The sequence below is a fragment of the Mauremys reevesii genome, linkage group 8, assembly GCF_016161935.1.
Source record: "Mauremys reevesii isolate NIE-2019 linkage group 8, ASM1616193v1, whole genome shotgun sequence".
NCBI classification, from domain to species: domain Eukaryota; kingdom Metazoa; phylum Chordata; order Testudines; family Geoemydidae; genus Mauremys; species Mauremys reevesii.
This window is the reverse complement of record NC_052630.1, coordinates 9,253,431-9,265,627: the sequence shown is the minus strand read 5'-3', so window position 1 is coordinate 9,265,627 and position 12,197 is coordinate 9,253,431. Positions and strand designations below refer to the sequence as shown.

General features: G+C 38.8%; 1 protein-coding gene across 7 annotated transcripts in view; it reads right to left on the bottom strand.

Annotated features, from left to right (window-relative positions):
* FAM13B (family with sequence similarity 13 member B) overlaps nt 1-12,197 on the bottom strand; it is a 96,831-nt gene that overhangs the window by 4,832 nt on the left and 79,802 nt on the right. For 6 of the 7 annotated variants that reach the window (XM_039483349.1, XM_039483348.1, XM_039483350.1 and 3 more), the window contains 7 exons: nt 10,915-10,980; nt 9,570-9,777; nt 5,053-5,182; nt 4,307-4,388; nt 3,762-3,991; nt 3,169-3,252; nt 898-993 (listed from right to left, as the gene is read on the bottom strand). In XM_039483349.1, coding sequence (XP_039339283.1) covers nt 898-993; nt 3,169-3,252; nt 3,762-3,991; nt 4,307-4,388; nt 5,053-5,182; nt 9,570-9,777; nt 10,915-10,980 — 896 coding nt within the window. The remainder of the gene's footprint in view (nt 1-897; nt 994-3,168; nt 3,253-3,761; nt 3,992-4,306; nt 4,389-5,052; nt 5,183-9,569; nt 9,778-10,914; nt 10,981-12,197) is intronic. The other variant, XM_039483352.1, reaches the window with a different exon arrangement.

Here is a 12,197-nt window from a genome sequence, read left to right as displayed (position 1 = left end):
TTCCACATTTGCTTTTTGTTATATACAAATGGATGTTGAGTATTCTAAGCTCTTACATAACGAAATATCAGTCAATTAATCTTGTTCAATTCCATTTTTGCACATCACTGGAATGTTCACATTTTTGTTACAACACTAACAAAACAAGATCAGTAAATCCTAAAAACAGATGTCCTATAATGAATTATTCCAAGCAGATAATTGAATTACAATGGATGTTACAGTTTTAAGTCATAAGTAACTCTTTTATAAAGATCAGTGCTTACTAATAAAATACAGTCTGTGCCCATCACTACATTATTTAAAATAAAGTAAAAACCATATCATGCTGTTTCTCATACAATTTGCATAAAATTCAAATATTTTCCTTCTGAATTTCCATTCACACGTTTACTCTTGATATACATACAAAATCCAAAGTCAATCAGGGAAACACTCTCTATATCGGGCTGGATCCTCAGCCTTTGGAAAGATTACTTTGCACCAGCTAAGTGGCGGAAAGGAACCTTACGCCAGCCCTAAAAAGGAAGCTGATGAGGATTCCCCCAGTATGGACGACTCCTGAGCTTGCTAAAAGCCAACACAGCCGGCTTTTCACCAGCCGTTTCCGGCACCCTGGTGCAGATGGCACCCTGAGGCTAGGTACAGTGCTCCAGGAAGAGGCAGGAGTGCAATATGGTCCCCAAGGTTTGGGAACGTGTAAAGGTGGCTTAGAGCTACCTTTGCCATCTCATACTTTCAACAGCCCTGAAACAAGGACTGTGCCCTATAGTTTTTAAAAGGGAAACTCCAGCATGGAGCACTTTTATTCATGAGATGTTTTGCAAATTAACTATTTGAAAACATTTGTCAGGTGATAGTCTGGTTAACACATGAAGAAATATTTGCTTTACTTACAAGGATGGGAGTAATGCTTGCTCTAGTCAACATTTGTTTCACAAGTCTGTATCTGTCATAGAGAGGTTTAACAATATGCCTTTCTTCTCTAGTAACCTAAAGAAAGAGAAAGAAATATGTAACAGAGTAGCATACTTACACATGAACAGCCACCTGCTCTGACATCCTACTCAATTAGGTATTTTTAACCTAATATAACACTTAAGAGAAACACACACAACTGATGGGAAGAATTCCCAACGGACAAGGCAGCTCACATAGAAATGTAGTTTCTCACTGCAAAGAGCCGTGGGAAAGAGAAAACAGGGACCAAGACTGGAGCAGTGTGGCTAGTGATAACTGCAGAGGCAGGCTGAGGATGAATTCTGACAATTCTCTAGAAATGATAAGCCAAGTAAGAGAAAGATGCTATTGTGGTAGAACATCTGGTTTTACTGCAGATTCTCAGTCAATATTCTGACAGCATCAAGAAGCCAGAAAGCTGGTATAAATGGTTAGCTAAGGATTCCCTCAGTATGGGGAAATCCCTGAGTGATGTAGGGCCAGCATAACGAAACTTGTACGCTATCCCCTTCTTGCCTATAGCATAAGCACAGTGGTAATCCCCAGCTGGGAAAGTGGCCCATTGAGGTAGAAGTTAATAGCAATTTGAAATGGGCCTGGGAACATCCAGTGGTTGGACAACTAGTGATATCAATCAGGGACACACATAGGGAGGCAGGTTAAAGGCAACTGGACTGGAAGAAGATCTATGAAAGACACATTTAGAGTAATTAACTATGAAGAAGTGGAGAGAAAAATACTGCTGCTGAAATCATCTAGCAAGAAAATGCAATAAATATAGAATTTTAGATCTAAGTCTTTCCAAGGTTATAAATAGAGTATACAAGCCCTCTTGTATTGTATCCTCAAGTACAGACATTCAAAACTAGGACATTTTACAGTTTTCTTCTTGCATTTCATTTTGGACATTTACTGTATCTTAAAGAACTTGGGAGTGGTTTAGAGCATATTTGTATCACTGTTTCATCAGCTCAAACTACACCTCTTCCAAAATGCCAGCACCAAAACAAATAGAGAATGATCATAGAATATCAGGGTTGGAAGGGACTTCAGGAGGTCATCTAGTCCAACCCCCTGCTCAAAGCAGGACAAATCCCCAACTGGTCCCCTCAAGGATTGAACTTACAACCCTGGGTTTAGCAGGCCAATGCTCAAACCACTGAGCTATCCCTCCCCCCAAAAATATATGGAGATATACCTATCTCATAGAGCTGGAAGGGACCCGAAAGGTCATCGAGTCCAGCCCCCTGCCTGGACCAAGTACTGATTTTGCCCCAGATCCCTAAGTGGCCCCCTCAAGGATTGAACTCACAACCCTGGGTTTAGCAGGCCAATACTCAAACCATTGCTTCCAACTTGTTTCAGTTTGGTTTTCAGCACATTACAATTCTGATACCTTATCACGAGCAAATGATGGAATGGTGAAATTCATATATAACTGGATATATGAAGTAACAACTACAAGCAACAGAATTGTTTCCAGTACAGTAGTTCCATTTCACAGCTGAACTGTAGGTCATGAGTTTTGTTGTCCTTAAAGTCTTCCAAGCTAGATCTAAAGTCTTAATGTTATATTTACGCAAAGCATAGCATCACATTAAAAGTAGTATGCAGGTTGAGAGTTATATTGCAAAGCCAAATCACAGATTTGTTCTAGCTTCTATACTGGGAATTAGATGAAAAAAAATGCTATATACTGATAGTCAGCAAAACAACAAAACATTAAATGCGTGCGCCTTTACAATTTTCTATTTTTGTGAAAAATTTAGAAATATTTTGTCATGCAAATTTAAGTGAGAAATTCAGTGATCTGAATCAAAATGATCTGATTTGAGTCCTGGCAAAAAGGCTTGAATCCCCAAAACACTGGAATGTGTTTGCACATGATTTCTCTTTTCTTTGTAAGTCAATGGGCAGAATTCTGCAGCTACAGAACTAGACATCAATCCATTCCATAGCCTGCTCAACATTAACATTTTGCTTTAGAAAAAAAGCCCTACATAATGAGTAAATGTGATCATGTTAATTTTAAAACTATGTATAACTCCGCGAGAAGCAATGGTAACATGGAAATTTATTAGCACAACTGATAGAGTATATTATTTCTTGGTAAATAACTGTGTTAACAGTCGGTGTCCTCACTGCATACCAGTGATTGCTGCCTAGGTGTATTTTAGAGTAGTTTTGAGGAAGTTAAGAAAAGATTACCGGCCGTCCATGTTGACTTTCATAGTACAGAAGACTCTTTTGGAGAGATGTTTTCTCTTCTGCCAAATGGTCTTTTGTCATTTTCTGTTAGAGAAGAATAATTCACATCTATGTCAAACATGCAAGTACCTCTTTTCAATAGCTTTTCTACATTAGGCAACTTGGTAAATGATAGGCATCTTAGCAAATCAGAAAATTTAGTTATATTCCATATATTCTGTCCTTATCTAAAGAAACAGAAACAACATACACTTGAATATTTGTCAAAACAAAATAATGTGCTGCAATGATACATTTTTGTAAGCCTAATACATTAGTGGCTTAGAAGTGGACATTCCTGAGACGGTATTACAACCATCTCCTTTCCACCGCAAGTACAAACAAGAATATAGTTAGAAGACAGTGAAGTTCTGAATAAAAACATGGCTTTACTCAGAGGCATCCTCAAAATTAAATGACATCTGAAACAAATCTTATCCTCTTGCCAGACAGATAAGCTCTGATACCATTACATCTCAGCTGATGGATGTTTTATTGCTCTTTTAGACAGTATTTGAAGCTGTTGTTTCTAAGAAATGCCAGTTTAGACTTACTTTTATGTCTTCTGGCAAGCATCTTTCAACTCGTTTCTCCTTCAGTCTTTTCAAAATGAGTTCAAGCGTAGCCTCCTTGGTAGGCTTCTTCTCTTTCTGCATGACCCGGGGCTCATCTTCATTTTCTTCATCTTCATGGTCAAGAGAAGAGCCAAAGCTTTTTGGAAGAGTGTTACTTCGTGGACGTGTTTGAGGTATGAATTCTCCATCTGAGCATTTGTGCTTTTCATCTGCATTAAGAAAATTGCCCCATCCCAAAGAACAAAGGTTTCAAAAACTATTTAGAACTAAACAGACAGATGACAAAAGAATGGATGGATGACGTAATAAATTTTAATTATACAAACCATTTTCAATTAGCCCTTCCTGAAGTCCCACAGACAAGTGTAAACCAGGAGTAGTTTTTGGAGAACAAATCAGGAGGATCCAGAAGTTAAATGATTTCTACTACCCCCAGGGTTGTTCTTGAATGTGTAAATTATTTCAGTTTTAGTGTGAGGTAATTTACCTTTGTCTGAAAACAAAACTTGTGCAGCATTCCATACCTTTTATTTGTTTTCTCAGTTTGGTAAGCTCTGTCATCCACTTTAAAACCTTTGGATTGGCTGCAATATCACTATAGGAGGGCTGGAAAATAAAATACACAAACTACATTTGCACAGGAGCAAAGAAAACCACAGCAAGTTTGTTCTTTAAAGCCTGTTGAGTGAAATCTTTACAAACATTTGACATTTTTACTCTAGCTAGAGCATTCTAATTAAGTTGTTCTTGTTCCTCTCCTTCTCCACGCCCACATTATCTCATCTGACAGCTTCAACTAACCTGCATGCAGGTCAGTGCCGGTCCTCCTTCGGTCTCAGCACTAGCAGCATGCTGCCAACTACCAATGTTTTCCAGTCACAGGCAGGAAAACAGGGGCATGGCTACAGGTAACATCAGGAGAATAGAGTGGAGAAGATGGGTGAGTTCCAGTAGGAGAAAGCCCCTGCAGGGTCTCACTGAAGGATATGGTCCCGAATTAACTTCTTTCCATCTGCCAGAAGCCTACCCTCCCATCATAGCTCCCCCTACATAAAGGCTGGGCACATATGGCCAGAATGTTACCCTTATTCACATTGGAGTCATACCTTACTCCACAAGGAGACGTTAATTTTTAGTGGAACTGCTTGTGGAATAAGGTAACTTTCAACGTAAGGGTGACAGACTCTGGCCTTAAAAAATTTAAAAAATAAATATGGGATAAAAAAAATCTAACATTGTTAGGATGTTAACTTGCAGACTACTAACTTACTTTACTATTTTTGTCCTTTTCAAATTGTTCCTCAAATTGTCTTATTTTTTTCTGCAACTTCTTGACCAGCTGATGGGGTGTCCTGTCTTCCCTTCTGTCATCTTTTGAACTAAAGGATGCTCTTCGTGTTCTGAATTAAAAATGAAAAAAAACAGTCAAAAGTTTTGTATGTTTTAAAGACTGCAGCACAGAAGTTCCCAAACTGTGGGTTGTGACCCCAGGTGGGGTCACTCCATCAGCAGATGAGGTCACAGTAATCTTGACACAATGGTGTCCTCCACACAGCATGACTTCACATGCACAATACATGTGTGGTCATTTCGCATGGAGGATGCTATTTTGCAATACAAAATGGTGCCCTCCATCTAGCATGACCTCACACACCATACCTGATGTCATACTGTGTGGAGAATGCTATTTTCTAAAGCAAAATGGTGTCCTCTATGCAGTGTGATTTGTACATACAGTGCATGCAACGTCACGCTGCATGGAGACACCATTTTTAACTGGTGTCTTCCATGCTGTCTGGAGTGACAGGAAGCAATACATGTGAAAGTGGGCTCATACAGGGAACATGTTTGGAAACTGCTGCTGTAACCAATGCAAGCAACTGTATATTTACATGCCTTTCACAGGTCACATGGAATTCTGCAAAAGGTACTGATCTGTTTTTATGACTAAGCAGAATGAAGAGGAAAATGTTCTGATCTATTAACTTCTTTTCTCTGACATTACATTTCCACTAATCATCACTGGAAAGTCGTACTCTGCTCAGATGAAAACATGGGCAGCTGGAAAAGTTGCCAGTCAAGTGTGGAATCACATGTAAGAGCCACCCCTTCCTCTTGTCACAAGATGATTTCAGCTAAAAAGCTGTGAACTATGACATCTAAAAACTATTATGCTATTACAAAACCCACTTCTACAAGGAAAACCATAATCTTTCCTTTAAACACAAATATAAGGATCCGGCTGATGAAAATGGTACCTCTAAATAAATAGGCAAGACATTTCATTTATTCACAGAGCGCATGTCCATCAATCCTCCCTACAGAAACAAATTAATAGTAAAACCACAAACGGGGAAATAAAAGAATACAGAAAAACAATTCTTATTCCTAGTGAGTTCTTCAAGAGATTTTCCCTTGACCAACAAGTTGTTTCAATGCACACTTACTACTCTCAGGTAGGTGTCTGCAACCAGTGTTACTATTTTAGATTGCCGGAGTGCCCAAAACGTACTAAATTCTTTATAAACACAGAGGAAGACATCCCTGCGTCGAAGAGCATATGTTCTAAAAACAGCTCCTTTGATGGATTTTGTAGCAGAGGCCCCTGCAGTAGTATTCCTGGCTTGTCCATAGCATCAGTGGTTCAGAGACTGATTGAAACTCAAATGAGAAAATACAGGTTAATTTTTTGTATGACCAACTGTACAGAGAAACATCATTAATTCAGAACAATTCAGGTGTGTGCACATGTTTAAAAGAACAACCCCAGTCTTACAATACCTGGAGATAGAGATTCTCTTATCTTGATGCCTTGGATAGTGATAAGACATCGAGATAAGAGAATCCCTACCCCCAAGTACTGTAACACTAGGGTTGCTCTTTTAAGCACACACACCTCTGAATTGTTCTGAATTAATGCAAAAATAACGATTCTGTAGTATGGTGACCCACTCTTCCAAAGCACAGATGATCACTCTTCTAATGCCTAACTGAACTCCTAGATGAGAGATGATCTGACTGGATTAAAAAGCTTTCTTCATATTATCAACAAGCCCATTCATCTCAAATCCTAGATTATTCTTTTGAGTTATTTATTCTCTGAAGCTTTCCTTAATCAAGCTGCTAGTTAAATAGGGAAAACAGGTATTCCCCTTTTAGACTCAGTGATAGCACTAATACAAATAGCCTTTTGGTGAAAAACACAGAGCTGCTGAAAATAAGCTATAAAATAATATACTAGTAATGATTTTACCAATTAAAACAGCTTTTACGTTTCACAAGGCTATGAAGATACGTGTCCACCAAATATGTAAACCCTACAATCCCTAGGGTTTATTAATGATAGATTTGAAGATGGCGTCCTCAGGCTGAATTTGGATTTCCTTGTGCATTTGTTCAACTTCTTGGGATCCAACACGGCTGAAACTCCTCCACACTTCAAGACCAAGAATCAGTAGTTACAAAATTTCCACTAATGCACCTGTCTGTGTATACAGAGCTAGCAATGTTTGGGATACCTCAAAGAGCTCACATGCTTGATTAGTGTTTTGAAGGGTATATGCAGAATAAGAGTATAGATCTTATGATCTGATATGCACTTTTCTGAGATTGTACTCATCAGTTTGCACCTTCAGAAACTGTAGTGTTAAATGCTCCCCCTAACCACTGCTACCTTCCAACCGTTCTTGGGAGCAAGGGCTTTCCACAGCGCAGATGCAGAACCTAAGCTGCTATTGCAGGCTTAGGCTGAACAAGCTTGTACCATTTTGCTTTTCATGGGGTGTGACAGGTATGCCACATAAACCAGCTGTCATACAGCTATGTCTGCTTCCAACCTGTGAATCTAGCTAGACTCCAGAGAATGCCTCTGCTTCCACAGGGTTTTGGGCAAGTAAGGTTCCATGCACTAAAGCCGGCCTTCCTACCTTCCACACTTCCTTGCCCAGTTCGTGTGCAGGTTTTGGTTCTCCTTGGCTCCAAAAAGCATAGGAGAGCAAGAGTCCCTTTGGGCTTTCAATGGACAAAACAAAATTCTAACTCAATCACCTTTGCCTGCAATTTTTTCAACAATTTTCTTTGATAAATTCCCTTTTGAAAGTTTTGCTAGTACCAAAAAAACTCTTCACATACATAATTTCAAAAGAAAGCCCTAGGGAGCACCTTACACAAAAGAACCTGCCAAGACTAACATAGCTCTTCAGAAAGGTCTTTTCAGATTGTTCCACCAAGCTACCCTACCAAGGCCCTTGAAAAATAAAGGAAGGTATAAATGTCTGTGTGGCTGCGGCTTCAATACTTCAAGAACAAAAGTCTTCAGTCTTCATGCACATTTCATTCTCAAGGCTGGAAGTTCTTTGCTGATTGCATCCTTCTTCAAGGTTACAATAGGAGCAGTCATTTTAGATAACTGTATACAATGCAACTTCTCCTTTGGAGTTTACAAAACATTTATTCTCTATTCAGATGCTAGCCCTCTGCAGCTCTCCACTCTCAAAGACTAGATTAATAGAAAGTAGCACTTTTCCTAGACACTGAAAAAAAAGTACTCTGGTGATTTCTTTAGTGAACTCAGGACATTTCTTTGCCTGCTTCTGGAGACAGGTAAAATACATCTCTGTTCCCTCTAACACAGAGTTGAAAGATGCACTGCAATCAAGAAGATTTGGAAAAAAGTGTTATTCTTCACCCAGGATCCCAAACAAAGGAAACAGTATCTTCTTGTTAGATTCTAATAAGACTTAACTGTAGTCAGAAATCTTAAAAACTAAAATAAGCTTCACAAATATAGCAGTTTTAAACTGCCTTTACTGTCCATCATGGAAAGAGCTTGTGGCAAGAACAGGAAGGTGCAGGTCCAAGAGTCTTGACGGAAAACTTTTTCTAAACTGCTCTTCCATTTCAGCAGAACTGGAAGCAACTTTATAGTGATTGGTCAGCCAAATTATTAGGGAACTCTTTCCACTTAAAACAGCATCTCTCACAACTACAAACTAAATCTTTCAAAACCTCCTGTACTACAAGGCACATTAGAGCTAAACTATGCAGCAACAGACAGCACAGAGGAAAACCCCACTCACTACGATGCCACAAACCTCTCTACCCTCCAGAGACTAGCCTAGGGCTGCTCTTCCCACAACTAGCCTGCTACAAGTCTCATCCAAACTGAACTCCTGTTCTTCCCCAAGTGACATGAAGTAGCAGCTGGGAAGGAGGTGGAAAGCCTCAAAGTCAGATCTCTCTGTGGGGAAGTCCGAAGGAGATACAGTTGGGGAGCTGTTAACATTAAAACCAAGCTTAGGAACTACACAAGGCAGGCACATCCCTAGCTGTGGGGATCCTACAGTGCATAGGAGCGTCAGCCTGCCCTGCCCCTACTCTAGAGGAGCTCCAAAGTGTGCAAGAGGAAGTCCCTCTTTAGCAAGCTCCCCAGTTAGAGGAGAAGCCTATTCTACAGAGCTCCATAGCTCAGTCTTTGTAAGAACTCTGCAGGACAAGCACTTCTTCAAAAAGCCGTACCTGAGCACCTGATGCCTTCTTCCGTTTGGTCCCTTTAAAACAAAGCTCCCTGACCAACTAGTTATGGCATGAGGAGGCACGCATATAGCAGTTTTACAAAAGGGAGAATTATGTGATCATTTGAATGGCCACATAACCACACAGTACACTTGGACCTTCAATTAGTCAACCAAGTCTTGAAAAACACACGGATCTACAACAGAAAGCAGAGATACAACAACATTTATTTTCATGCTAACAGTTTTTTCCAAATTGCACTAATGTACACACCTAACAAAAGAAAGTGCTTTTGATGAGGAGTCTAATGTTTCTGGATCATGCAAGAAACGCTGGCTTTGTCCAAAATCCAAACTACGATGCGACAACACTGGATGACAGTCCTCCAAAGGATGACTATTCATTCTTCCAGCTTGTGGGGAAAGCTGGGCTTCTCCAGATTCACTGTCCTCCTGCCAAGATTTAAAGGCAGGAAATGGCTCTACAAAATATAAACAAGAACACAAAAATGGCACTAGTCTATTAAAAGAGTAATAAAACAACAGTGTCAAAAGGAAAAATAAATGTGTATCCAATGCTTAATCTTGAATGCTATAAACAATGTGTCACATACAACGTGAATAAATATAGTGAAATACATTAGAAAGCTACAAATTCTGTCAGGTATTTCAAAGTATATCTAATGAGTATGCATTTGTTTTGCACAAATCAACAGCACATTCGTGCATTATTTTTAGACTTAAGCAACTTGGAGACTATGGGAAGTATGCATTTTCGGTAAGAGTTGCAGCAAATTACAGAGCAGATGGATTTCCAGGGTACTTGACCAATTTATTTATATAGTTATTCTCTTGACATTGGAATAGTGCTAGGTAAAATGGACACTATCAATTAGGAGCAATGTTTGTTTACTTAAATCCATCTTTATAACGATGACAGTGGGGGGAAAATCAGTATTTGTGTAGGGACTACACAACTCCAGTCTTCTCCACGTGTTGACCTGAAGTCACAGTTAAACACTACTCCTGAAGCTGTGCTGTGCTGACAAAATTGTTTTTGTTGGTGAACAAACAAGGAGGTAAACAACAAGGAATTACAGTGTCAAGCTCCATTAGAAGCAAGGAAACTGGAAGAGACTGCTTTTAAGCAGGGGATTACAAAACAATAGCGAATCTTTAAAAGGTTTAAAGTTAGTTAAAATCTTAACAAGTCAGTTGATAGTGTCCTTTAAAATTCTGAAATATGTTTTATTGCCCAGCAGTTTGCTTACATTTCTAAAAAAATAATTCATTTCTCTTTTCAAAAGGTCACAGAATCTGTATTTTCCAGTGAAAGTCTGGAATTTGAAAACTGAGTTCAAAGTGTGCAGAATGACAATAAACCCACAATGTAACATTAAAAAATAACCCTTGTACCTGCTTCCCATTGAAAAAGAAATTCATAATTGTTTAAACAATTAATTTGTAAACATGAGTGTAAGACACAAAAAGGGAAGCTTTTTCACTTGAAGATAAGAAATGTCCCAAGATATAGGAACAGCAGGTGAAGGGCTAGTTAGAAAGCAAACCATAAACCATCAAAAAGGCAGATAACTGAACATATGGTTAACCATACTTACCCTCCCCTTCTCTCTGCAGATGCATTGTTTTGAAATCAATGAGGGGGAAAGTGATAGGGCATGACGCTAATAAAATGAAAAAGAATGGCAAAAATACTAAAGTGAACACACAGCACAGTCAGAACAAACCATACATAACATGTAAAGCAGGAAGATACAGTACCACGGGAAAGCATTCCCACTACTCAATTGCTCATTTTGGGCCAGGTCCTGAGCACTCTCAACTCCCAGTAACTTCAATGGCAGTTAAGCGTTCTCAGCACTTGCCCAATGAGGCCGTTAATCGAAAGACTTTACAAAGTTTTAGCAAAAGAAAATCATTTTTGACTGCAATTCAAATAAAAACCCACATGGCATCGCCACATTCTAACAAACACACATGTTCAAAATACAGCTTTTGTTCACAACTTGTAAGTAATGGAGATCAGTAATCCTTATACACACAGGATAAATGTGGAAAGCTTCTTCTTCCCCCTATTTAACGTCCAACGATAAGATTAAATGATGTGTGTCCCCAAGCTTGCTTTTTTCATTATTAGAAGAGCAAGCTTTTAATGCCATTTAGATGAGGCAAGAATCTGACTGGTCGCAAAACTTTTAAGATTCCGCCAACAAGATATTATAATGAAAATTAATCCCAATCTTGCAAACAGTCGCACTAATGAAGACTTCTGCATTCACAGGGCCTGCACTCATTGGCTTAAACAGAATGCCAAAAAGGTCTGCACCAGCATGAATGCTTGGAAGATTGGGGTCATAATGATAATTCTAAACAGGACTGGAGAACATCCAAACCTAGAATACTGCAGCAATAAAATAAAGCAAATTATCTTGAATACAATATCATCACGAGTTTACAACCCAAAAACATGTAAAGCAGACAATCCTCCTATCTTAAAATAATTTTACACAAAACTGATCATAAAATTAGCTGAAGAACTGGATATATGAAATCAAGGTATATTCTATATGTAGAGAATTCATGAAAACAAAGAAAAATGAAAGTCACATAGGTCTTATAAGAATATATAATGAGAACAGATTAACACTGACAGCGTACAATATAATATAAATAAGCTACTGTGAATGAAAACGTGAATTACTGTCTTTAACTATGCAGAGGCCAAAATGTTCAAACTTGGATGTGTAACTTTGAGCAAAGATTGAAAACTTGGCCTCAGGATCCTCAGCATCCTGTGCATAGTTATTCCATTATCAAATGTTATGCCCTCCAAATAAAATTTTACTAGCACCAAAGAGCATAAACTGACAACTAATCTAAA